General features: G+C 37.9%; 2 protein-coding genes across 2 annotated transcripts in view; one reads left to right on the top strand and one right to left on the bottom strand.

Annotated features, from left to right (window-relative positions):
• Positions 1-8,393, top strand: part of LOC146487036 (IQ motif and ankyrin repeat domain-containing protein 1-like) — a 13,544-nt gene extending 5,151 nt beyond the window's left edge. The window contains exons 5-14 of the mRNA XM_085091687.1: positions 1-18; positions 389-528; positions 2,085-2,139; positions 2,301-2,396; positions 2,590-2,664; positions 3,070-3,118; positions 4,417-4,510; positions 5,678-5,812; positions 6,532-6,660; positions 7,111-8,393. The exon at positions 1-18 is cut by the window's left edge and continues 45 nt beyond it. Coding sequence (XP_084947813.1) covers positions 1-18; positions 389-528; positions 2,085-2,139; positions 2,301-2,396; positions 2,590-2,664; positions 3,070-3,118; positions 4,417-4,510; positions 5,678-5,812; positions 6,532-6,660; positions 7,111-7,288 — 969 coding nt within the window. The 3' untranslated portion in view covers positions 7,289-8,393. The remainder of the gene's footprint in view (positions 19-388; positions 529-2,084; positions 2,140-2,300; positions 2,397-2,589; positions 2,665-3,069; positions 3,119-4,416; positions 4,511-5,677; positions 5,813-6,531; positions 6,661-7,110) is intronic.
• A 999-nt stretch (positions 8,394-9,392) lies between these two features.
• LOC146487035 (acetyl-coenzyme A synthetase, cytoplasmic-like) lies at positions 9,393-25,818 on the bottom strand. The gene is made up of 18 exons (XM_085091679.1): positions 25,436-25,818; positions 23,512-23,603; positions 22,896-22,999; positions 22,395-22,467; positions 21,363-21,438; positions 20,484-20,586; positions 19,896-20,014; positions 18,930-19,004; positions 18,491-18,608; positions 17,646-17,779; positions 16,757-16,889; positions 16,112-16,168; positions 15,375-15,455; positions 14,614-14,722; positions 13,400-13,539; positions 12,225-12,284; positions 11,759-11,804; positions 9,393-10,215 (listed from the first exon to the last, which is right to left on the bottom strand). Exons 1-18 carry the CDS (start codon positions 25,798-25,800, stop codon positions 10,001-10,003), a joined length of 2,100 nt encoding a protein of 699 aa, XP_084947805.1. The 5' UTR covers positions 25,801-25,818; the 3' UTR covers positions 9,393-10,000.
• Positions 25,819-26,557: the final 739 nt, after the last annotated feature.

Genomic DNA, 26,557 nt, shown 5'->3' with positions numbered 1-26,557 from the left:
GGCACTAATGCAATGCAGGTCAGTACATTTAGAAAATATGTTAAGAAGCATAAGTCTAATGAAAAACTCGCAAGGGAAACTTGTAATGCACCCTCACAGCATGCAAATATACAATCATTTTTGCTAAACACCATATTTTGGAAAACCTGTCATTTTAAACAAAGCACAAATTTTGCATGGAAACTGCATCACAATTATACTAAAATTAATTTGATTGTTTTATTATTAATTTGCCAACCATGAAAATGAAATGCTTATGGCAAAAGAAAAGATGTGAGAGTTTAATATATGCATTTCAACCCTTATGGGTTATTTGTGACAGTCACTCTTTCTCATTTCTAGGTATTCTAAGGTGTGTTAATGATATTTATGATTAATCCCTCTAAAGGTGGCCGCAATACCAGCTGTTGAGCAGGTCCTTCAGGAATGGGACATCAAACAAACAGATGTTTTGCTTGAAAAACTTGAAGCAGAGAGAAATAGCAGACAAGAGGAGGAAAAGAAACTAAGGGTGGCAGAAAGCAATAGGTCAGCAGTTTTTATTTACATTGTCTACTGGATACTGGGTACACATTAATTACGCGGGATGCCCCGAGGGGGCATACCGTGTCTTAAAACGGGTCGATTTCTTTTCTTTTTTTTTTTTCTTCGTAGTAGCTACAAATCGGTACATTAATTTATTCATTAAACTCTCCCCTCTCCTACTCGGGATGTATTGTTCTGATTGTCTTCAACAAAGGCAGGCCAATCAAAATCCATTCTTGTCGCTTATATCGTGAGGGAGGGGACCCACTCACCCCTACCTGTGTGACGTCAATGCATCATTTGATATATTTATTAATGACGGATTAAATAGTCGCGCCATATTGTTTTAACATGTTCTGGACTCAAGTGTGCCGTTTTCAAACGGAAATTTCACCATTTCGAAGCGGTAAATTGAAAGAATAACTTCTAAGAAGCACCCGACACGTAAAACGGTGGAAATTGGTGAGTTCCTGGCGAAGGAATCGTGCTTTGTTTGACAGTCTTAGACCACGACGCGAGACTGAAAAGAGGTCATTGAGAAGCTTACGTTATCGTAATGGAATTTCACAAATTTTCCGTAGCCTCCCACGCAGACGTTCTTGGGGGTTCGTCACGCGTTCCTGCCCTAAGAACGTCTGCGTGGGAGGCTAAAATTTCCGGTGATACTCTGAGTCGCGTAACACAAAGGAAACAACGTAAGGCGATCGTCGTGACTTAAACTATTCCACTAGCAAGGATAGTCTTATCAATCGGCAAAGCATACAGTTGGAATAAATGAATCAGCCCCAGCATCACGCGTAATGCCAGTGTAGCAGGCATCTTGTTCATTGATTTAGATTTGAGCTTTTCAATAATAGGAAGGGCCAGAATAAATATATAGGCTTATAAATCTACAACTACGTGGAAGAAAGGATTTCATAGGTTGGTTGATTTGGTTGTGTAATCAAAATGTCACCGATGATGATTTTTCTGGAAAACTTCATAGTATTGAGGTGGGTGGAAGTAGGGGCAGGTCTGTGGGAATCAGAGTAAAGGTGAAAAATGGCATTGTAAGATTGTGGGAAAGAAATGGGATGGGAATTTCAGTGGAATTATCTATAGCCAAAGGGTGACTCCATATCCAATGTTTCTAGGTTGAATATTTCTCTATTTTTTACAACAAAAAAGGAGCATATGACAAAGAAGGGATGGGTGGAGGGGGGGTGGGGTGGTAGTAGAGATTCTGAGAAATGGGAAATTGAGATTCCCTTGCCCCCTATCCCCACTTTAATTCGATAATGGCTGGTAAGGGAAATCATATTGCATTCTTACAGTCCTATTATATAAAATTGACTTGTCTTTCCTAACAGCTACAATTGAAGGGGTGCATGGGATAAGGCCCCAAGTGACTTTTGATGTAAGGTCAAATTCTCCTTTTGTTTTACAAGCAAATACAAAGCAATTTGGAAGGAGAATCTCAGCAATTTATCAGAAGTCACCCAGGCACCCCTTGTTGATTGGGTATAGTGGTAATTATAAATAACAACTTGATAAAATGAATATTTCAAACTTCTCTTCAGACTGGAGAAGGAAATAGAAAAAGCAGAAAAGGAGAATGAAGCTCACCAGAAAGAGGTAAACAGAATACGTACTTGGGCTCGTGGTAACTGCTTCTTGCTACTGTGGCAACTCTCTCAAAAATTATGTCAATTGTTTGTGTCTCTGTTTACAGTACATGTATTATGTTTTATTTAAATTTATCTCATATTAATTTTGTCTCTGCCATCTTTTTCAAGCTGGCCAAAGCCCACTGTGAATTAAACAAAAGGATTTATGAGCATGATAAGTGCATTGCTGAAGGCAAGACAGACAAACGAGATGTGACTTTACAGGTGTGTTTAATTGAAGACAATGAATGAATATTTTGAATTTAATTTCTCCAAAACTTGGTTATATAGATGGAATACTGTGATCTCCTAACCAAAAGCCTGGATTGATGCAAGCGACCTCTCCTCTGTTGTAATCACTATAACCTGTGTAAGTGTTAATTGTTATATAAAAATTTATTTATATTATAAATTGCAGGCCATTCATGATGCTGAGGCAGTGCTGGAACTTGCACGAAAGAAAGCTGAAGCCTCAAAAGAGGCACTTTCTCAGGTATATAAGTTTGTCATTTTTAATCTTTTTTTTTTAACTTGTGGAGAAATAATTGAATAAATTAAATTACTGAATACTTACAGCTTGTAGGGCAACCCATGGCCTTATTTATAATGGAGTGCTGATATGTTTTTTAAAAGAAAATAAATGAATTTGTTTTTCACCACAAACATTCCATTTAAAACTCAGAGATTCGGATTTGTTATTAAAAGGAATGATGGCTGTGAATAACCTCTTTAAGTGAAACCATCCTTCAATCAATACAAAGTGATTTATTTTATTGGTATTCACTTATTTTACTATGCTCTAGCTTGGTTAAGTCCCATTGTTTTTCGAAGCATCTTGTGAAGACTACAGCTGTCGATAGTTGTCATTGATAATATGATATCATTGTAAATTTTTCAGTTGAAACTCAAGCTCAGAGAGCAAAATAAAACAGATGAAAACACAACAGGTGAGAGAAAAAAAAGCAGAAAATTCATGTAAAATTAGGCTGCGGCCTAGCAGGAGCCTGGTAGCCTAAGGCCCTGTTCAGACTAGGTGCTCATGCCAGAGCTCTGTGCCAGGGCACTAAAAAGGACATTGTTCAGACTCCTTGGTGCCCAAGGAGCAATCGTATTCTCCTTCGTCAAGTAAGCGCCCGCTATTTTGTTTGCTGTATCGTGGGGAAGCTGATGAGGAAAAAACGTGGGAACTGACAAAATCCTGTTCACACCAGTGCCCGTGCCCAGGAACGGTGCCCGAGTACCCCCTTTGGAGGTAGTGCCCGTGCCCGGGCACGGTGCCCAGAGTTTTGCTCGGGCACCGACAAAAAGCTCTGTTCAGACTAGTGCCCGTGTCCGAGAACTGGGAACCGGGCACCTAGTCTGAACAGGGTCTAAGGTGCCCAAGAAAATACTCTGGGAGCCTAAATTTTCTGGAGCAGCACTTAACACTTCTTGTCTTTTGGCTTTTGGACTCCTTGGAATTTTTCTTCTAGGCAATAGCCTAGAACGTCTTCTTACAATAACATGTATCTAATGTATATTATTTTGCATTAAGAGTATTTCAAAGTTATGAAAAAATGGATTGACCATTTTGCCAATTTTTGACCATTCAAGTTGACAGTATGGAATGACTGTTGGTGGCCTGACTGATAGTGTGCAGATCAGAACTGTAACGTTATAATTCATTATTTTCGCTATTAAATATTAAATACATACTATACTAACAGTCTGAAAATGAGAATACCCAAGATTAGCCCACCAAATCTCATCTAGCAAACAATTAACATCCATCCAATAAGAAGACCCACGGTGAAACCTTTTAAGCCCCAGTGGTGATCAACATCCAATTTCTCCTTGTAATGTTGCTGCTTGATCATTTAAGTCAGGAGAATAAAGGAAATAATCACCAACGATGAAATTCCCTGATTTTTATAAAAAATCTCCCAACTAGTAGCATAAGAAATATATGAAGGATAGTGAGGAGAAGATACATGATGATATTAGGGCTGAAAGGTTTTTTTAAATCTGTTTTAGGCTAGTAAGATAAATAAAGTAACTTGGTGTTTCAAGTTGCTTTTAATTCAAAAAGCTAAACCCACTCAGAAGTGCTAAATCAACTCCAGTAAAATCTTCTGTGTAAACCTTCTTTCTTCAAAATAAAACCCCAGAAAAGTCCTTTTCAAGAGCAATATTTAAGCCCAGCCTGACTTTTATTAGGAATATCACCGTCCGTTAAATAACTGACAATTTGTTTTGTGTATTAAAGATGGTGCTGATCTAAAAGGAATCAAGGTGATGATCAGGGACCTTGATGATGTTCTGCTGAGAGATGTTGGTGGCAAAATTACAGCAGATGGAAGGTAATTACAGATATGTTACAAACACAGCACTTCTTTGTTTTGCTCGACAACAAAGTGTTCATTGATGAACAGAGAGATCATGGTACTGTTTTTAAACTCTTTAGTCTGTTCCAGGTGTTCAAATTAAGTGTGGAGCGGCGTGACAAAAACTGCTATGCAAGCAAATGATATTTATTTAAAAACTGGATCATTGTATAATGCAATTCCAGAGTTTTTATTGGCTGAGCGGCCATGGTATATGAGCCATTATACCATGGCCGAGAAGTAGCGACCATAAATTGTTTTCTGGTTGCTCTTGAAAAGGAAATCAGCAAGGCCTACCAATGTTTCTTGATTGTTTTTAATAAAACAATTATTCCACTTGCGCTTGTTGGATATGAGATGATTATAGCCAACTCGGTGCTATGCGCCTCGTTGGCTATCTATCATCTCATATCCAACGCGCTCTCGTGGAATAATTGTTAATTAATATCAGAACAGACTAATTATTAGACTGTTCTTGTTGCTTTTGTGGGTGTCGCTTCCCGCTATCTGAATGTATTGGTAGTAATTAAAACTCTAAACAGTACTGAATCCAGGTTACTTAAATACTACCATATATCATATTTGTTTATACCAGGGGCGCCGTTAGTCATTTACGTTCTTAGCCGAATAAGGTTGCAGTGGCAACCAAAACGTCCTGATGTACTTTTTTAAAGCCAGTGTCAATGCTTAACCCTTCCAACTTTTGTTTTTAACACCATATCACTCTAAGTACTAACTTATTCTTTGATCCTATCAGTATTAACTGCATGACTGTGTAGCATGTGAATTTTAATAGTAAATGACCTGGTTTGCCATAAGTTTTCCCAGAGCTCAGCTACAATCTTGGACAATTCAAATGAAAAGTTAAGACCACCCCTCCCCCATTTCAGTGATGGAAAAATGGTGCATTTTCGGGCTTCAATTCATCATTGATTTTTGGGGGAGGGAGGGTTTAATTTCTTTTTTGTATTCTGTCCAAGATTGTAGCAGAGGTAATGGAATGTGATTTTACTCCCATCATAACATAGACCCTGATTACTGGTAACAATTATCTCTACAAAGAAAAGATTTATCAGTATATATTTTTAATATTTTATATCTTATCTTTTATACCTTTAATATCTTATAATTGCTATTTTGCAGATGGCCTCTTCTGATTGATACTTCTCCTCAGACTGCTACGTTCTTGCGCTACCGTGACACAAACTACATAAATGCACTCAATCCTAAACATGCAGAACCAGAAGTGATTCGTTTGGCACTGTTAGGGGGTTTGAGGTCTGTGAAACAATAGTTATTGTACCTACCTTATAACCTGTAATGGACTATACAAATACCATTTTCTTTTTGTTGCTTTTCAGTCACAAAAATTAATATGCTACAGAATGCAAGAATAAACTATCTGAGTACCTGAAATGGGGCAGTGGTGGATCTTTGAGATGGCCCGTGCCAGCTTAAGGGCCCTTCAGTCTGAGAAGATTGGACCCGGAGGGCCAGAGGCTTTTAAATATTATTCAGGAGCATTTTCGATCCAACTCCCCCCCCCCCCCTCCCCACCCACCTATAATTATGTTGAAAGTGTGATTTTAAACTGAGGTAAGCATTGGCATTCCCTTAAGGGAACTGGTCATAACAAGTTTGTTTAAAGAGGACCCACCTTGTCTTGGGTAGTGGGGTTATCAAAGACACCACCTATCTCGTGAACATTACTGACAAAATTTTATTGGCTTTAAAATTTGAGTTGACACAGAAATATTCAGCTAGCAAGAGTCAGCATTGCTAGATAAACAAGAAAAATGAGGTTTGAATCTCACTGTCATATTTGACTGCTGGATAGAGGGGTGGCTATGCAATAAAGACACCATCTTTTGAGGTTGAAGAGTGGGGTGCAGGGAGAAGCCACTATTTTGGGGTTTGGTGGGTCCTGTTTGAGTATAGTAGTTTTGACCACATCCCTAAGTTTAAAAGTTTATAACAGTACCTTTGCTCTGTTGCAGGTATGGAAAACCAGTGGTTTTAGATATGATGGATGTGGACATGTTTGAAACAGTCACCATGAGATTTGATGAAGTGCAAAAGGGACTCATGGCTTCACTGATGTCTAAAGAACTTCTGAAAGATAACAAGTTAGTACAAAAAAATGAGTGAAATCCTGAAAGCAAGCTGAGCATTTCATTAGCTCGTACATGGAGTATCAAGGAGGAATCACATTCCCTTAGGGAAATCCTTTTGGGGCCACAACAGCTGTGGGGAAATCTAACTTACATCACTTTCCACAATAGGTGACACTTCTCACAAGGACCCACACCTGTTTTATGCAGTTATCACCTTTTTCAATGAAACTCCTTTGATAAGGCTCCAGCATCTCTAGCAGCCTGCCAGCTAGGGGACATTTTCAGTAAGGAAGGGGGGGGGGGGGGGGCAACTTCAATTACAGAAAAAAAAAATCAAGAGGGGGGGGGGTGGGGAGTGGCTTTGAGAGAACATCTCCCATTAAAAGTGCTCTTTACAAATTTTTACAACCACTTCACGGTCCACGATAAATTTCTTGTGATTGAGTAATTGTATTTTTGTAGGTTTCTGGAGCTGATCCGACCTGGGGATGGCGAGGAATACAGCAAAACAAGTTTCCTTGGAGCAAGAATTGACAAATTTATGTTCATCATAATCACCCAGCAATGGAATCCACCAGAAAAGTTGATGGACCAGACTTATCCAATCCGAGTGATCATACCTTCCAGACCTGATGTATAAAAATACTCACCGTTCACGCATAAGCCAGACTCAGTATCCAGACATGAACCATTTTGGCCATCGTCTTTGAAACCAGCGAAAGGAAACAGAGATTTGCTTGAACAGGTTTATTCCTCATGGTCCTGTTATTATTTCTCCCGAAAATCTGAGTATCGGACCTTCAGTGCAGTTAATGTAAATATAGGAATTGAACAGCAAGGCTTAAAGCCAAAAATTCAGTTGATCAAAGTGCTCCGTGAGCGAACTCGTGAATTGATCAGGTTCATATCGAGTGAAATGATATTTCGGATTATGTCTAAAGTACTCGCTTCTTTGATTTTCATACCTTGAGTATGAGCAGCAGTTGTTCGTTAATGTAGCAAAGAAACGCTCCTGTGGCCGTCCTAATCAGCAGTTCAATGGATTCTCTTCCCCAATTTTTACGTTTGTTTTTTCAACCTTTGGATAGTGTTTCTGGGTTGGTGTCGTAGCTAGTCCTCGGGCTTGTCATCTGTCTGACACGGGATCGACTCTTAGAGGGGGCATATTCTGTGTTCGTTGTTTTTTTTCCTTCTCTGCTTTTCTTTTCTTTTTTTTCCAGACTGAGAGGCAATATTTTACTGCATTTACCCTACTGAAAACAACATTAACGTTACCGTAATGTAGCGTTCTGTATTCGAATTCCTTCGTATTTGAAAATCCATGCGAAGTCCGCACTTCGATTTATTCGTTCAAGACGGGTTTGTGCACTGCCGAGGGAAAATGCAAGTTTTTTTTATGTATTTTTATTATCGAATTGAGATTCTCAAAATCCCCAATATCATCTTTTTGGCATTCGTGTGTTTTTTTAGGCTATTTCTTTTAATTTCGAACTCCAAAAACGTGTATTTTAATGGGAGGACGAGCTGTGAGAGTACCCACATTTGCTGATAGTTTACAACCCAACGAGCGACCGATGGAAAGAAGAAATTGCCGTAAAGGCGTTAGAGGGCGGAACTTGTTTGTGTAGCGATAATTTTTTTCAAGTGCTGTTTTTTAAAACTTTAATTTTCGCTTGGAGGGGACACTTTTAAGAGTTTCAACTTAAAAACGATTTGGTCGATTTCAGTCAAATTTGGCCAGTGGTGGTGACACGTTTTTGTTGCTTATATATTTTTCTAGGGAATTCGATAATTCTAAAGATTGCTTCCTTGAAAGCCATTTCCGTGAGTTCACTCCGCATGTTTTTCTCGCAGTTTTAGAAATGTTCTGTGACGTTTGAAGGCAATCGGATTAAGGAAAAGCCCAACATGTTTTTTTAGTCTTTGGGATTCTGACCTCGAGAAATTTTTTTTTTCAAAAATTTAAAAATATAAAAATCGCATTGAGTTGAAACTCAAGCACGACGATTTGGACCTTCAAGTTTCGACTGTGCGGAAAACTCGGGAATTTATTTTCTTAAAGAAAAAGCCAATGAAATATTTAAATAGTCCGTTGTGTAAGCTTTAATTCGATATAAGTTTGTAGCTATCTGTGATATAACCGAGAGGCCCTACATCCGTAGTCTGAAATGTCAGCCTTCTCCTCCCCCTAACCCACAGGGGGCGCGCCCCCTGTGGGTTAGGGGCAGGAGACGGCTGACATTTCAGACTACTAAATCGGTTAAACTGGAGCCACCCCTGAAGGAATACGGTTAAACCTTAAGAATGACAGATAATTGTCAGATTTTGACTCATCTTTCGTATTGAATGTTATTTTTTTCTGTGTGGTTCATGGCATTTGTATAACACAATAAAGCAGACTCCGTTAATACACTTTGAAGACGCAAATTACTGAGTGTATGTAACTTAAGTTTAAAGAAGAGTGACATAACTGTACAAATATTAAAGTCAGAACAGTTTGGTCACGTTTGAATGACCGTATTCTAGAGTAGCTGTTGGATTTTCCCTTTTAGGTAAATTTGGGCAGATGTATCTGCAAACTCTTGCTGATACACGATAACCCTTCCAGTACCTCCAAAAACCTCTTATGACGGATTTTCAGTGATTATTGTATGTATTCCTTTTCCAGAACAGGGTCAAAGGAACACACCTTTAACATATACCTACTGTCATTTTACCAATCAGATGAGATACCAAACCAGAAGTCTAAAGGACTCCCTTTATTGATAGTATACGAACAGCTTTACTAAGAATGATTTTAATATAATATTTTAATATAAGCACATTACAAAACGTTGATGAATCTAATGCGTTCAAAGCTAAATTCAATTACAATACCCTAAGATAATATCTTGACTAATATATTTGCAACGCACATGCACTGTGTAGAGACACAGCTCCTTGGCAATACCCATTTCATGTGAATGGCATTCAATGCCTTTCAATGAGAAGTTTACTTTGACTTAAATACACCTCAAGACAGAAAAAAATACCTCGGTTACAAAAGACATCTGATAAATTCACCAGTGGAAACGCTTAAAATACATTTTCACCTCGTCTTTTCTACTCCTGTTTGCAATTAATAATTGGGGAAAATGGAGGACGCTACCTAACCAGGCTTCTTCAAGGAATTTACTAGTTCTCTTTGGACAAAAAATTTCCACACCATCACTACAACTTTTAAATACCATATATTAAACAAGATTTCTTGAAAGCGATAAGTTTAACAGAGTGACTAAAACATGTTCATTATCTATCACTTCCTTGGCCATGTCATGTGCTAAGAACGTTTTAAGCGCTGTAAATTGAAGTTTCACGAATCAGGAAGGAAGCTCACGTGTGGTCTCTTCTCAAACAAGGCATCAACAACAGTGGAATCAGCCATTGTTGTAATATCACCAATATTCTTGTCATTCTTTGCCACATGTCGCAGCACACGTCTCATGATCTTCCCAGAGCGAGTCTTTGGGAGTCCAGGTGCATTTTGAATGATGTCGGGTGTCGCAAACGGCCCGATTTTCGTGCGAACTGAAATACAAAATTCACAGAACTGAATTAGTTTTTTTCAAGACCGGTTGTACTAAAAGTCAAACTACTAGAATCTGGATAGGTTCAGAAGAGTCTCCGGGAGGCCAATCATGTAAGAAGGTTCCAGTAATCTTGCATTAACCATCAGACACACAAGAGGGTAAATGTAAAAAGTACAACCGAAGGGCTCAATCCGGTCATAAACGACATACAGGGCTTTTAGATAGTGCTTTAATTTGTTTTAGCTCAGGTTGCTGCATATTTCGTGTATGGCCCTCAATTTCTACAGGGAATGTTGCCCCCAGATTTTTTCACTTTTTTTGCACTTCATTTGAAGTAAAAACCCATTGACTATGGGCAAGTTTTCTGTGTTTATCAGAAAACAAAGCAAAAACAGCAGATAAAACATCAGGCAATGTTTCCAAAAGAAATTGAAGGCCACATCCAAAAATCCGTTGAATGCATTTGAGCTAAAACAACAAAAAATGATTAAAAAGTAATATGGGTCGATTATGCCCAAGCCCTCCAATTAAAACTCACATTAAAACACAGGCAGCCCAACCTCGCGTCACTAGAGAGTGTGTAATAATTAATCACTAGTGGCGTGAGCTTGCGCTGCCTGTGGTTAAAATTGAAACTTTTGCAGATGCCTAGCCTGTTCCAGGCTCCTAGAGACACGCACGAAGGAAAGGGCAAGGGGATGAAAACGAGGGAGGCTCCCTCCCTCGTTTTTGTCCCCTCGCACTCTCCTTTGCGCCTCTCTCTAGGAGCCTGGAACAGGCTACCAGATGCCTGGCAAGTGCCAGTTTTTGAAAAAGGTGCAACTGCCATCTTGGATGGTGTCACAGGCCCCCTAGCTGCTGCACTACAAGCATGTTGTTGAACTTAAATGAAGCCATGGTAGGGTCTACAAAATCAAAACTTTTCCAAAATATTGTACAAAAATCTTCAAAAACTCACTAATAATTCATAATCCATCATGTGCAGTGACTTAATATCGATAAACCTCCTCCTTATTAGATTTATATCAGCTGATAAAACACTCCTCATTAGTATGCGGTGTTTTTCTCGTATGCTAATTTCCAACGTTCACAAAAGTATAATTGTTATGAACTCTATTGACACGCTTTTCCAGGAATGTTTTTGAAGCCGTTCAAAAAACTCGCAGCACGTGTTTTATCGGGTCTAAAACCGCTCGGCTGCGCTTCATGGTTTAAAACCTGATAAAACACTTGTGCTCGTTTTTTAAACATTTCATAATCACCCGGGAGAGACAGGTCTTTTTGGTAAAATTCTAAATGTCATCTGCACAACCTGTACAATAATTTGTTTAGCCTGTACAGCATTATAAGGGAAATTGTCATTTTCCTGGCAAGGACATGAGAGGTATATGAGAGCTCGAGGAACAAGTCAGAGCAAAGATATGTCAAGGAAAAAAAAAACAAAGAAATGAGGGGGAGTGGCTTCTTGCACCATGCTGATGACACTCATATTGCCTGCATGCCTTCATAAGAAAACAGCAGAGGCTCTGAAGCTCTTTTACCTTTCTGCTTGAGCTCATTTCTTAGCTGTTCATTAAATTCCACTCCCTACAGAATGGACAAATAAAAATCATATCCAAGTTACATGTAAGCACTAACAGTAATCAAAACATGCCAGAGAGGATTCCAATATTTGGGTCTGTGAATAAAATGTTAAAGCGAGACCATTCGAGTGAAAGCTGTATGTCTGTAGAGCTGTGTTTCACAGATAGAAATTTGGCATTTTTATCAAGTTTTAGAAATAGTAATTTATTAGTCACCGTTTGGGGTTATACTGCCCATTAACTCAGCTGGGAGGAGCAAGAGTGAAAATGTGAATCCAAGTGTTCAGACGGCAGGGAATGGGGCTGTTAGTTACATATACAGCACTTCCATCCAAAGTCGACTTCTTTTCCACTAGATCACCCTATAACTCGAAATCAGGATAAATGGCTCATCTAATTTGTTGCTCTCAACACTAAATATTACCTCCATTAGTGTGGTGAAGCAGTAGATTCCTTCTCCTTTCTCTTTGTGAGGACAAGACACCTGTATAAAAACAAACCAAGAACCCACAAGCTCAGTGATTTCAAAACTACACACTGGAAGGTTTCTGTATACCGGAGACTATTGGCTGATAGTTGCCACAAAAATTTCATGAACATGCTTGAAACAAATTTTAGTCCCAGAAGCGAGGCTTTTCAAGTGGGAATTTATATGTTAGTTTCAATTAAAGAACACCAAATTTCAAAGTCACAAAGATAAACAATAATAAAAATAATAATAACAATAACAATAACAATAACAATAACAATAATAATAATTAATAATAATAATAATAATAATAATAATAATAATAATAATAATAATCAAAAAACAGAAATGCTCTGAGTCTGACTATAATATGGTTCTTACTGTTGAACACAGAATGTTTTTCTTTCTAAATTGCCCTTCTAATACCCTTTCGGCAATGTACTAAAATTTTAAGGTTTTCTGCCCCTGCACTCACCAGCACTATGAAGGTGAAAAAGGCACCTCCCTCCCTCCCCCCCCCCCCCACCCTTCTCTTGGAATTGCCACTTGTAAAGGTTATTGCTTTTGAGAAGGTTTGGTCTGAAATTGGGTGACTTGGTTTGGAATGTTACATGGTTTGTCTGCAAGCCAGACACTGGGTGCACATTCCTGGCATGTTAGCTTGAACTAGGTCAGAAACTGGGTATTAAGAAAAATGTCATGTTTTGGTCTGACAATGGGGGGCAGTGTAAAGAAGTAAGCTACACGTCCCTACCCTTGTGAGATGTACTCCCCTGGGGGTGATTTCATTAACTGGACCTTCAAAAACTCATTAATAATTCATTTAAAACATCACGTGCAGTGATTTTAAAACCCGATAAAACCTCCTCCTTATTAGTGTGCGGTGTTAAATGTTTTTCTCGTATGCTAATTTCCAACATTCACAAAAGCATCATTGTTATGAACTCTCTCGACAGATGCTTTTCCAGGAATGTTTATGAAGCCGTTCAAAAAACTTGTAGCACGTGTTTTATTGGGTCAATAACCACTCGGCTGCGCCTCGTGGTTTTAAATCCTGATAAAACACTGCTGTTCATGTTTTAAGCATTACACAAAAAATTTGGGATCAAAATTTTGGCTTCAAATCTTACCACAGCAGCCTCAGTTACTGCATCATGCTCCACCAGTGCACTCTCAATCTGCGCTGTGCTCAGCAGATGACCAGCCACATTCATGCAGTCATCAGTCCTACCAGTGATCCAATAGTAGCCTTCCTTGTCACGCTTACAGCCTATGATGAGGATCAATCACACCAACAGATTAAATACATTACAGAATTTTCTGAGACACAATCTACTGGCATACATGATGCACTAAATGGTTAGGGTGTCGAGCCTTGTTCCCAGGGTCTCTCCTCTTCCCACCCCCAGTAGTGAAAGCAAGACAAGAGACTGGGAATGAAGTTGTTGCATTGCAATAGAATGTTTACCCAAGCTAGCAATGTAGTTAAAGCTTGCTCAAGTTGAAAGACCTTTAAACCAGATGAGAACAAATAACTTGATCTTGATCATGATTAGGGCTAATGCCTCAAACGTCAGCACTCTTGTCACTTTGCACTGGCCAAATTATCTTATCAACTCTGTTGATAAAACCAAACATTCGTTTCCACTCCCCACTGACACAGCGCCTTTGTTTCTATAGAAACTAACCCCCTTATCCATAAGATTGATCTGAAAATGTCAGCCAGAGTGCAGAACAGGCTTCTTTGGTTTGTTTGCTAAGTGCAAGTCAAATGCGACAGGAGAGCGGCAAGTCTATTACGGGGCTGAGGGGTGGGGGGTGAGTTCTATTTTGTATGGATCGATGATGTACGTTTCATTTGTTCATGGGGCGAGCTATGGGATCTGGGAATTGGAATAAATTAGCAATTATAATGTAAAAATTATAGTTCATTCTCAGGAAACTTATCAGTGTCACATGTATCACGTTACAGATAATGCAATACACTCAGATTCTCAAACAACATCGATGTAATATTTAGTGAATGTCAGGTATTGGATGTGTCTCAGATCTCAGCAAAATAGGGGAAAGAATCAGTACCTGCAATAAGGGAAACTAAGGTCTTGACTGTAATTGTATTAAAATAAAGTGTTATTCATTCATCCAATTTCGTTTACTTTTGTCGAACGTTGGCTCACCAATCACCCCTCACCCCCGGAATAGACTTGCCGACAGGAGAGGCATTTTGCACATCTCTTATCCTGCTTGACTTGTGCTTCATGCTCACCTCCACTTTTCAAACTTGCGTCTGACATCTTAAGGATTAATTTAAACCAACAAAAGGAATGATAACAAACCTACTCACCATCTCCAGTAGTATAGTAACCAGGGAACTTGGAGAAATACACCCTCTCAAATCTCTCGTGGTTGCCATAGATTGTTCTAGCCATTCCAGGCCAAGGCTGCTTCATCACCTTCAAGATTGTCAAAGGAAGAACATAAAATCCAGTGTTTAGCCAGAAGGGTTTCCAGGCATGCTCTGGACGTACCCATTTTTTTGCATAAAGTAAGAGAAGATTCTGTCACCTAATAAGCTTTTAAAAATTTAAGGGAGATATGCCTCTTGAACATGCAAATTTCAATTTCTGGTTTAGAGCCTGTGAAAATCACTAAGTCACTAAATTTGTTCTGACAAGAAGTTATATATCAAACACGAGGCATAATGAAGAGTGCGATTTCCATCACCATGAAGTGGTTTGAACAAGGGAGGTCACGTGTAGCTGAGTTTTTTTTAACCAACTCTGAGGTGTTTTTAAAGCGGGTGAAACACTCTTTCACGTGTTTGATATCAAAATGCATGGCTTCTCAAGCCATTAATAGGGAAATTTAAAGTAAAGTTACCTAAATTTTATGATAACAGGTAATGATTTCCTTTGTTTTCTCTTCATGAATTATTATTATTTAATGCATTCAAGAACGGAATTTGATATTTCTCTGTCCTGTCTCTGTGTTGCCTGAGTTGACACAAAATTGACCATTTCTCTTCTTGGAAATTTTTATTGGAAAGAGTTCTGTCAAAAGCTTGGAACTCATTAACAGGAAGTTATTGTACAGTCTCTCACTCACCAGAAATCCTTCACAAGCTCCTTCAAGTTCATTTCCATGCTCATCAACAATGGCTGGCACAACACCAAAGAATGGAAAAGACTGACAAAAAGAAGAGCATTCTTTTTTAAGTGTGTAAATATGCATAAAGCAATGAGTTTATTGTGACAGTATGTGATTACTGAAGTTATTGACAAAAGGTGCAATTGAATGCATGCAACTTGTAATAGAGTTGGGTGCATATGAAAGAAAGAGTACCTTGCAAAATGAATAACAAGAAAGTTTTACGACTTTGTTCACTTGTAAAAAAAAAATTAACATATATCAGAGAGATTTAGGATCATGTTCATGGCAAACAACAAACATCAGATTTACGTTTATGTTTCCTGAAAAACAAAATAACTCTGGCCTTTGATGCTAATGCAAAACTACTCAACTTATACTTAGAAAATGGAAAACAGCAAGAGGCAAACATAATTATATACGGTAATCGTGATCATTACTGCTGTTTACTGTCCGTCACAAACATGGCCCTAAATCTCTCTTATATCCGAAGTGTCACTACATGTATAAATATATAATATAGCAAGAATTTAGTCGTGTTTCAGTGGAGCCCTCAGTGTGTACTGCACTGTCAGTGGATGTATGATACATTATTTTTTTTCTATTCAATGTTAAAAGCTTTCTGGTATTTACATCAGTCATTGTAGAATAGAGAAATCCAACTAAGTGATGATAGAACAAAAACTGCCTCTTACTGCTGCTCCTGGCCTCATGGGTGTCGCTCCAGGAAGTGATGTGATTACGTGTCCACCCTAAAAGAAAGAACGATATCCATTAACACTCTACGAGACTTCAAATTTAGAGATCTAAGTAGAGGAAAACTCTTCTAGGACTTTCTCATTAAAAACAAAAAAAATAGAGAATAGCTAACTAGCCATTTTCAAGATGCTTTGAACTTCATTATGAAAGCAAGGCTAAGAGCAAAGTTTTTATTATGAAAAATTATTAGCTTTCGTTCATATGGAAACAAAACTAATTTGCACATGAAAAGCTGTACACTTAACCTCGCTTTCATAATGAGGTTCACAGTAACTCGGAAATGGTCTATTAAGAAACTGCTTTTTAATACAAAGGGCCCATGACTAAGAATGATTAGCCAGCAGTTGGGGATTTTGCCACTTTGTTAGTGTGCAAATTTGATTGTTCCAAGGTCATTTGCAGCACACTGGCTTGACACAGGATCCCTAATTAGCAGGTAATGGCCCCAGATCTTGACACCTGTTTACCTACAAAACTTTTAGGGAGGGCTGAAGGCTGAAGGTTTCAATCTACCAAAAACAATATAATAACCAATCTAATCACAACATATTAGCTGCTTGAGTTAACAGAAGTGCACTCACTGTCTCTGTCTGCCAGTAAGTATCCACAATGGCACATTTCTCTTCACCCACAGTGTGGTAATACCACAACCACGCTTCAGGATTAATTGGTTCTCCTACAGTTCCAAGTACTTTCAGGGACTTACGACTGTACCTGCAATTTCACATCAAATACTTCAAAGCATCAACTGTGTTAAAATTCAGCAATTAAAAATTAAGTATTTTTCCAGATAATTTCCATGTTGCTCTCCTTTGATGGACATGACAGATCACTGACTTGTTCAAAACTAACTGGTTGACCAAGGAAAATTCACAATACTTTATGTTGATTGTTATTAATTTAAGTTTACTAACTATAAGTACTAAGCAAATTCCTAATTGGTTAAGATGCAAGATTATTATACATAGAAAACCTCCATTCAAACAGTGTTTCCTAACGTTCTGGCCCCAGTTGTTCAAAGAGTGGTAGATAAATCGCTATCTGGCAGAAACATGTAAAATGTATTGGTTAGTGTACATTTTATAAATCCACTGGATAGTGATTTAAAAAGTTATCTGCTCTTTGAACAACTGGGGCCTGTATTACAAGCGAAACATCCAATGAAAAATGGCCCTCACTTTTAAAAGCACTGTGGCCACAGTTGTTATTTTAGAAGTTCAAGTTAAAAAAATAATGATTTGTTATTGCAAACCATATGAAAGCTCAAATGCATTCACTTTAAAGTATTGATTAAGATTTCATCCCTGAGCACAAAAAACTGTGTTGAATCCCACATGAATTAATGATGCAGAGTGGGATAAACAACAGCAAACAATTTAACCACATAACCTGGTTTATTAAGTGGCACATGCAGTTTTTTCAAGCAAAACACCCCAAAAATATTAATTATCAAACGTCACAGCTGCTTACTTCTTGACAACAGCTTTTCCAAACTTCATGAGTGCTCTGATCGCTGTAGGAGCGGTGTAGAACTTGGACACATTGTACTTGTCAACCACGTCCCAGAAACGACCAGAATCAGGGTAAAATGGAGTGCCTTCAAACTGAAATTAGCAAAAATTCAGTTACTGAATGATAGACAAATTATGTTTAGATTAATTTTACCGGTAGATCATTTCACTTCTGCAATCATTAACTTCATTCTGCCAATCATTGTAGATCATGTTACCATTTAGGTCTAGGAAAGTGTACAGAAATCAGAGAGTTCTGGTCTAGAAAACGTAATCAGTTATACATGCTGTACAAAGAATTCAGTCTTGAATAGGAATTGATGTCTGACGTGTATCTGGGATGGCAAATGGAGGTTTGGTGTCTAATCCACCATTCAAAATGCAGCTGATTAAACATGTCTGGTAAACGTGTGAACTTCAAACTTCAAACTTCAACTTTATTAGGAGTTTGTATAAATTTACATGTACAATTTCTTAGCACCGCAGGTAGCAAAGCTAATTTAGGCGGGGCAGGATGACAAAAACGAAAGAATGACTTTAACTGCTAAGTAAGAAGGCAAACTGAGCTTAATAATATCAAAGATAGAAGAATAAGGAAATGTTTTTGGGAGGACTAAAATAATGAAGACTGAACTTTTTACCCTACATTTGTAGGGTAAGGGTTTCAGAGTCCCAGCAGTCACCTCACCCAAAAAGTCAAAGAGTGTCCACCCAGGCTCAAACCACTGACTTTTTAATATTTAAACTACTGCACATATATGTATACAGTGGTCAAAGGGAAAATTAACAAGTTGAACTTAATACCAGCACACTGGTGGCACCATTTGCCAGCGGACCATAAGTGATGTAACTGTGACCAGTGATCCAGCCGATATCTGCCGTGCACCAGTAAACTTCTCCAGGATGATAATCAAACACATACCTGGAAAAATACATGTAGAACTCAGATTAATTATATTGTGGAATCTGCATTTAATAGTGCATTTTCAAATACAACAATTAATAACATTTGAAAATAAATGAGAAAACCTGATGTTTTTCAATCAAGTCATGACAGCTTTGAAATGTTAGATTTTCTTGCTTAATTATTTTCATTAAGGCTAAGTTCCTGGGTTTTATTCTGAAAATCCTACATGCATGTACAAATACTGTAAGTGGTTTTCCAACCAAGTTATACATGTGACAGAAATGGCATGTTGTAATGTGCATGAAGACAAACTTTTTTTTTCTGATCTGCACTTACTTAAAGGTGATAGCAGTGTAAAGCATGTAGCCTCCGACAGTGTGAAGAACACCTTTTGGCTTCCCAGTTGATCCACTGATGAAAAAATATTATAATTATTAATACTTCAATGAAAGAAGACTCTATCAGACAAATGACTAACAGTGGAACCCTGTTAATATGACCACACAGACAGCTTTAAACAACTATTTGGCTGAAACAAAGTAGCCGCTGCAAAAATTATAATGCAACTTGGTTCTATTAATGACGTGGTCACAAGGGAAGGTTATACTGCACAAAAAGACATCACTAACAGGAATGAAGCATAGCATTTAATATTTTTTAAAATTTGCCCTATTAATAATAAAAAGAAAAACATTTCCTAATCAAATAGCAGCTGGTATATTTGAATGTACTTGAAAATTGATGAAAGGATTTTTTTTGTGGAAGTTAATCCAGAAAATGTAAATCACTAATCTTCCTGGCTAAATTTCCAAATGATTTTCTGCCAATCACCCAATTAACAAGCCTTACTCTTTATCTCAGTCTTCTTAATTTACCTCCATTCTATAGGGAGGTGCTGTGTCCAAGTGGTCTGTGATCTGTAATTGCAATCTGGTTAAGTCTCAGGTTCAAATCCTGTCTCTGATCACTAAATGTATTTGTTTGGGATAATTATAGTTCCCTGGCCAAACATTCAATCCCACTTTGTAAATACAGACTGTAGAAAATTGGTTCACCTCCTTGCAGTTGGGATTCTTAATTAACCCTTTAAGCCCCTAACAATGATCGGCATCAAATTTCTCCTTATAACAACCCTAGGGTCATGAGAATTAAGGATATGATCACCCAAGGTGAATGTTCTTGACATTTTATTAACTTCTCCCTAGTACTTTTATAAGAAAAGTATGGGGACAAGATAGGAGAACTTGTTCTTTCATATTGGAGGTTAAAGGGTTAATAAATTTTGTTCTGTTCATCTGATACCTTGTATAAAGCATGAATAAAGGATCCTCGGCATCTGTCCAGCATGGCTCACACTTGTCACTCGCAGAGGACATCAGTTCATGCCACCAACAGTCAATACCCTGTCCATCAAAGTGGGTCTAAAAACAAACAGTCAGTTGCTTCAAGTTGGTTAATATTTAATGTCCAAAATTTACATTAAACAGAACAAAAACAGTACAAAAACTCTGCTAACAGGCAGTTCTCCCCAGTGGGGATGTTAATTTTCTTGTGCCAGCCATTGAACTGTTCATTCAACTCAAGATTTTATTAAGAAATATCAGGAGCTGTGCAAATTAATCATGACTAGTTGTGCACAAGACTTTACAATTGAAGGGTTTGGTGGAAAAAAAGCATAAGTGATGATTTTGCTTGAAAAAAAGTGTCCAACAATTGCTGAATTTTTGCCTCTTTAAGCCTTCCAACTAAAAAAAATAAAAATGGATTAAGGTTTATCATGAAAAAATTAACCCGTCTGCAAAAGTTTGGCGAGTTTTGAGACTTTTTTCCGGCAAAATCATCACTTAAAAATGCCCTTTCCACCGAGCACCGTAAATTATAAGGACTAACCGTTTTTTCAGGACATGGTTTCTTGGCTACAGGTGAAGCAGAGCCATTCCCCGCAGCACCACCAATGTGCTGAACAACAATACAGCTTTCTACAATAAATCCTCTGCAAAATAAATGACAACAATAATTTATTGATATCTTAAAATGCTACCAACAAATAGCTAGTTACCCTGACAAAATACAATACTTTTTTTAAGTGAGAACACTTTACAGCCATGCATTTTTTTCACACTGCATTAAATGCAAGCCACAGTTACAGTAGCTGTATCAACACTATTAAGTTTTGTGCATTAAATTATATTTATTACTGATGCTTTAACCGCTGCTTTGTGAATCATTTTAAGATGAAAATGGAAACCTTTCCTTAATCATGTTTTTTTTTTTTTAATTCAAAAAGCTAAAAACAATATTGGGGGTAATGTTTCCTGATGGGATTAAAGGCAACATGAAAAAAATCAGGTAAAATAAGCCAAAACAAGACGAGTGAGCTAAAATGCACCTCATATCGGTTATACCCTGCACCCTTCAATTGAAGGGGTGCGCGGAATAAGGCCCTAAGTGACCTTTGACGTAAGGTCAAATTCTCCTTTTGTTTCACAAGCAAATACAAGGAAATTTGTAAGAAGAATCTAGCAATTTATTGGAAGTCACTTAGGGCTTTTTTCCAGGCAACCCTTCAATTATTATCATTTTTGATAACTTCAGATCCTCCTGGTCTCAGCTTTTGAGAATATTAGACACAAGATTATTTTAATTTACATGACTATTATACAAATTTTATTATATTATATTAAATAATATTTATGTTTTATTCCTTTTTAACACTTAATATTTATATATTTTACTACTAACGAGATAGCCATAAAATTGATTACTCACTCTTCTTTGCACATTGCTATGGCCTCATCTGAAATTTCTTTCAAGTCAATGAGCTTTTTTCCTCTGTATGAGCCATCTGAGAACCAGTAAATTTATTACAGTCAGGATAAACTAAAATTATGGCTCTGGAAGAAACTGTATCAGCTTTTAATATCCAGTTAGTACTGTTTGAATAATGAACATTCTGAGTACAAAGATGCCGTGATATTTATACAGTTAGTTATTTCTATAGTAGAAAACTGGCTCAAGGTAAATATTAAATACTATTTGTAATGTAGAAACCTTGTTTTCTTACACACACACACTCATCTGGTCTCGCTTTTTCCTCATACACTGTAGCTTACTTCAATAATTCCTGCTACTTATCAAAAAAGCTTAAGCCGAATAATAAATCTCTCATTACATGTTTTGCCGTCTAGTATCTCTATATTTTTCCCCATTGTATGTATTTTGAAGACCCCACAAATACAGCACAACTCGTACAGATATATAGCTTGATACTACATGCTTAGATGTTCTAGCAGCTGTTCTCAGTCATCTTTATTGCCAGTGTCCACTCTTTTAATTTTTTCAGCCTTTCATTTATTTTTTTTTTAAATAGGTCCATCCTGCAAAATACCTTTGGGTGAGGCTGCCTCAATTAATGGAAAAAGGTGTGGTTGTCTGCTGGCTGAGGAACAAATACCCTACTAGCAGAGGTTTCTTTCTGGCAAGCCTTTTAGCATGTACATGTGCAAAGTCGTTTGCGTCTCTAGAATTTTGTGTATCTTGAAATACCAGACACACCAACGACATTGTACATGCTAAGGAACTTACCAGAAAGAAACACCTTGCTAGCAGGGTATGGAATGAATGAAGCGGAAAATGTATTTTTCACATACGCCTGGGAGTCTGGGTTCTAGTGTATGGGTTTTTTCAGGTCACATATAGTTTGGCCAGGCATGGCTCCCAGTTGTGTGTGAGAAGATCATTTAATTAGTAATTATTTAAATAATTTTACTCTCAGTGAAAACTAAATAAACAGCTGTTTACCTGCCGTGATGAGGATTTTACAAGTGGAATCTAGAATGCGCTCAGCTAAAGATTCTGCTGAGAATCCGCCAAACTACAAAACAAAGATATCATTTTTGAATTTATTACAGACACAATTATTTTTTATGACAGCAGAGACAGAGAACAATATGCCACTAACCATCAAGCCTATCATGGTCTTTCATCTGGAAGAGGTATTTCCAGCCCCCCTACATAGGATGGGAGATCCATAACCTTTACTCTAGGACGGTTCACACTCCTTTCCTTCAGATCTCCCACCTCTGCACTTTCTTGTGTGTTGCAAAGTGTCATGCAATATTACAAAGTTTTGTCTTGTGTCTCTCATCCCTCACCTTTCATCCACTGCCTCCTAACCTGGTTTCCTTCCACTTTTTCACATGGTTCCTATTGCCCTGCTTCCTCCACTCTTACTATATTGTTAGATTTTTCAACACACTTTGCACCTATCTGTGCAGTAAGCTTGCATTAGTTATGACTCACCACAATGGAGTGCACAGCTCCTATTCTTGCACAAGCCAACATGGCCACCACCAGCTCATTAATCATTGGCATGTAAATTGCCACCCGGTCACCTTTCTTGACGCCTGTAAAAGTTAACAACAGGACAACAGAAATTAAGTTGAAACAATAATTATTTGTTTCATACAGAAAGCTTCTCTTTGTAGTCTTTTCAAACACCCATTAATAATTCAGAAGCCCATTGACCTATCAAATGGTCGATAAAACATCACTTGCAGTGGTTTTTTAAACCCGATAAAATCTTCTCCTTATTAGTATGCGGTGTTTAATGTTTTTCTCCTATGATAGTTTCCAATGTTCACATTAAGCATCATTGTTATGAACTCTCTTGACACACGCTTTTTCAGGAATGTTTTGAAGCTGTTCAAAAAACTCGCAACACGTGTTTTACCGGATCTAAAACCACTCAGCGGCGCCTCGTTGCTTTTAATCCCGATAAAACACTGCTACTCGTGTTTTAAACATTACATAAAATACAATATAATAATTGTAATTAATACAGAGAAGCTTTCCCTGGATGTCTGAGTATATTTTGATTGTACGCGTAAATTTTATGAAGATCACCGTCAGATCTCACCTTTGTCCTTCAGCACATTAGCAAACTTGCAAACTTCTGAGAGGAGTTCACGATATGTAATCTGCTTGCTGTCTCCAAGAAAATTCCCCTCCCTGAGTGTTAGAACATGCCCAAAACAAAAATCAATCATAACTTATAAACACTCAGTGCGCCTTTTAACAACATGCAAAACTTTGAACTTAAAGGGAACGGGAGGTCTCAGACTATGGGAGGTGAGGGAAAGGAGGGTGAGAAATTATTTCGAAAGTGGCATTTAGTGGTTACATTTTGCAATATTGAGTAACAGTTTTCAATAGCCAAGGCATAATAGGCAAAAAACAATGAGAAACTGGAAAGAAGTGGGAATAAAACATGTGGAAAGTGGGAAGTTCAGAGGATCCTCCTGCCCCTCCCCCTAAACTAAACATGGTACGTTCACTTCATATCCCTTGCAATTTCAGCCAATTCACAGCAGAAAATTATGAAACTCACACTGCCATAAAATAGTATATATATTAAACAGCAAAAAATATGTCATGTTAGTTCTTGCCTTCTTTTATTTTTATTTATTTATTTATTCATTTATTTTGCCACACCATAAATACAATGTAAACAACAACAAAAAAGATTGGAAAAAATAGATGTAACAATGGCGAGGAGACCTAAAGGAAACTATGAAGCTTATATTAATTAGGTCTCCTCAGCTATTATTTTACAAGATGAAATCAAAAAAGAAGGTAAGAACACGATGACCGATACAATTACAATTTCATACAATTACAAATGTCAAACGGAAGGATATATTACGAAAAGAAAAGCTACAGGAAAATGAAAACTTAACTTGACTTCTTTCAATTTCAAAACTTAACTTCTTACTGTCTAAACTTAACTTAATGAAAACTTAACTCCTTAACTTGAGGTTTTTCTCTTTTTCACTATTTTTCACGTTGGTGACCTACCCCAGGACTCTAAGGGGTCCTCAAGGTTTTGCTCAGTCAAAACATCATCTCAGACAATTTCTGATAAGATGTCAAGTAATATAGTGGAAGGTCAACTAAACAAAGTCATGTCACCTTTCTGTGACTTGCTTCCTAACTATGTATATGTTAGCATGACGTATTCAAAGTACACTTATTTAGACAAGCTGCTTCAACCATTGTGGTAGTCAACGGGGTCTTGACATGCCACACACACACGACAGAGATAAGCAAATAATTGTACTGAATACCAGGAAAACAGCCCACGACAAGGAGTTTCTATTCAACATATTGCTACATTTCAATTACAATGTACAAGCTTCCCTGAAAATTTAAGCACGCGATACATCCACGGGTGATTGATTAAAGCAAAGGATTCAACTGAATGCCAGGTAAAATAGCCATTTAATAGAGTTCTCAATATTCAACATACTGCCAAATTCTGAACATAAGTCCCTCCAAATAGTTAGTCTCCACCTACCCCCCAGGGTACAATGAGTGCTTTAAAATAAATATGCTTCCTGTCTTAGTTTATTAATAGCAAAGTGGTATGATTCAACAAAAAAGCTGTTGCTAACACGTCTAGTGGTTTCAGACACTAAGGAAGTCAGCCTAGTGTAAATCCAATTTAGGAGGGGCGAAGATAACAAACAGAAGAGACCAAAGAGGTACAGAGCAAAAGAGGAAGTGCAAGGTGCAGAGATAAAATCTGAATACAGACATGTTTACAGAAGCACTGAGCGATATATTTACATGTAAAACTTAATTTACACTTTACAAAACAAAAGGACGTATCTTTCGCAGGCTATAGCCATAGGGTTCTATTCTAAAGGCCTAGCTTGACGCACAAAATATCAGAAATATCCAAACAACCAAAATTTCTTGGGAAATATGTCGCAATTAGACATTCAAATCATGAAATTCCCATGTGACACTTTATCAAATCATGACAGTAAAATTTATCTTACCAATAAAATGCCACGTTTTCCCCAAGACCCTTTTCCACATTTCTGTCCAGAACATTGTACGAAATGTTGGTGACTGCTCCCTCCATCCACTTGATAAATACGTTCCCTTTGCGCGTGTCAAAGTTGAAATCCATGAACTTCTCTTTGCTTGGCGGGACTTTCCAGAAAAACTCACTTGCAAAGTCTGCCCAAAATTCTGCGGGATTGTCAATAGATTTGTCGTACAACTCCTTGTAGCGATCCATACTAGACACGTAAGCCTCGGATTTCATTTCATCTGTGGGGTAAAACCAACCCACGAGCTCTTTTTCGTGCTGGTTTTGCGAGTTCTCTACAGAAGCCATGTTCGCTCGGACTTTGTGCATTTGCAAGAAACCTGACAAAGAAGACAACAGAATGGGAAGCAGTATGTCCCAACAGGGGAGGGGTGAGGTCAGACCTGTTCACGTGTGTACGCGAGTAACTGCATTAGTACGTTATGTAAAACAACTTGTATTGTCCTCAACTACACAGAGTAGTTATGCAAAGGGACAAACCTCCAGCGCAGCATGAAATGAGGTTGATTTTCCAACTTGGAACTGTTCAGCCGGATGGACTTAACGTAGACTACGAGTAGTCCCCCATTTTTCCTCAGGGATAGTAGGGCGAGCGAAACGCGAGCGCGCGTGAAAATCACCCCACGCCAGAAAAGGCGACACCCCTGAGGAAAAATGGGGGACTACTAGTAGTCTGAGACTTAGCGTCAATTTTAGCTAAATTTGAATTCTTTTAATGCATGCGCGCGCTACTATTCATATGCGCGCGTGTGTCCGGTAGCGCATTTCAACGGTTTTCTCCGCACTGAAGAAGGGTTATATACTGTATATACCCGAAACGTCTGTGTTTCTTTCAAAATCCATTTTTGCGAGAGTAAGAGAAAACTCGACCGCCGAGTAAGAAGATATACTTTAGGGATCTTGAGAACCTCGATGAACGTACTGCACAAGCTAACGAACGATTTATGATATTAATAAATCGAAGTGCGGACTTCACATAGATTTTCAAATACTGGAATGGAGCGCGCTACATTACGGTTAATGTTGTTTTCAGTACGGTAAATGCGGTAAAATATCTCTGACAGTC

The sequence above is a fragment of the Pavona decussata genome, unplaced genomic scaffold (assembly GCF_977016875.1).
Source record: "Pavona decussata unplaced genomic scaffold, jaPavDecu1.1 SCAFFOLD_19, whole genome shotgun sequence".
Taxonomy (NCBI): domain Eukaryota; kingdom Metazoa; phylum Cnidaria; class Anthozoa; order Scleractinia; family Agariciidae; genus Pavona; species Pavona decussata.
Note: the sequence above shows the minus strand (reverse complement) of the source record. Positions and strands in the feature narration are given on the sequence as shown.

Coding starts and splice junctions, on each gene's coding strand:
- LOC146487035 (XM_085091679.1), bottom strand. CDS start 25,800: ATGCACAAAGTCCGAGCGAACATGGCTTCTGTAGAGAACTCGCAAAAC. Junction 23,000..23,511: donor TAATGTGCTGAAGGACAAAG/GTGAGATCTGAC, acceptor TAACTTTTACAG/GCGTCAAGAAAGGTGACCGG. Junction 22,468..22,895: donor GAGCTGTGCACTCCATTGTG/GTGAGTCATAAC, acceptor TTTGTTTTGTAG/TTTGGCGGATTCTCAGCAGA.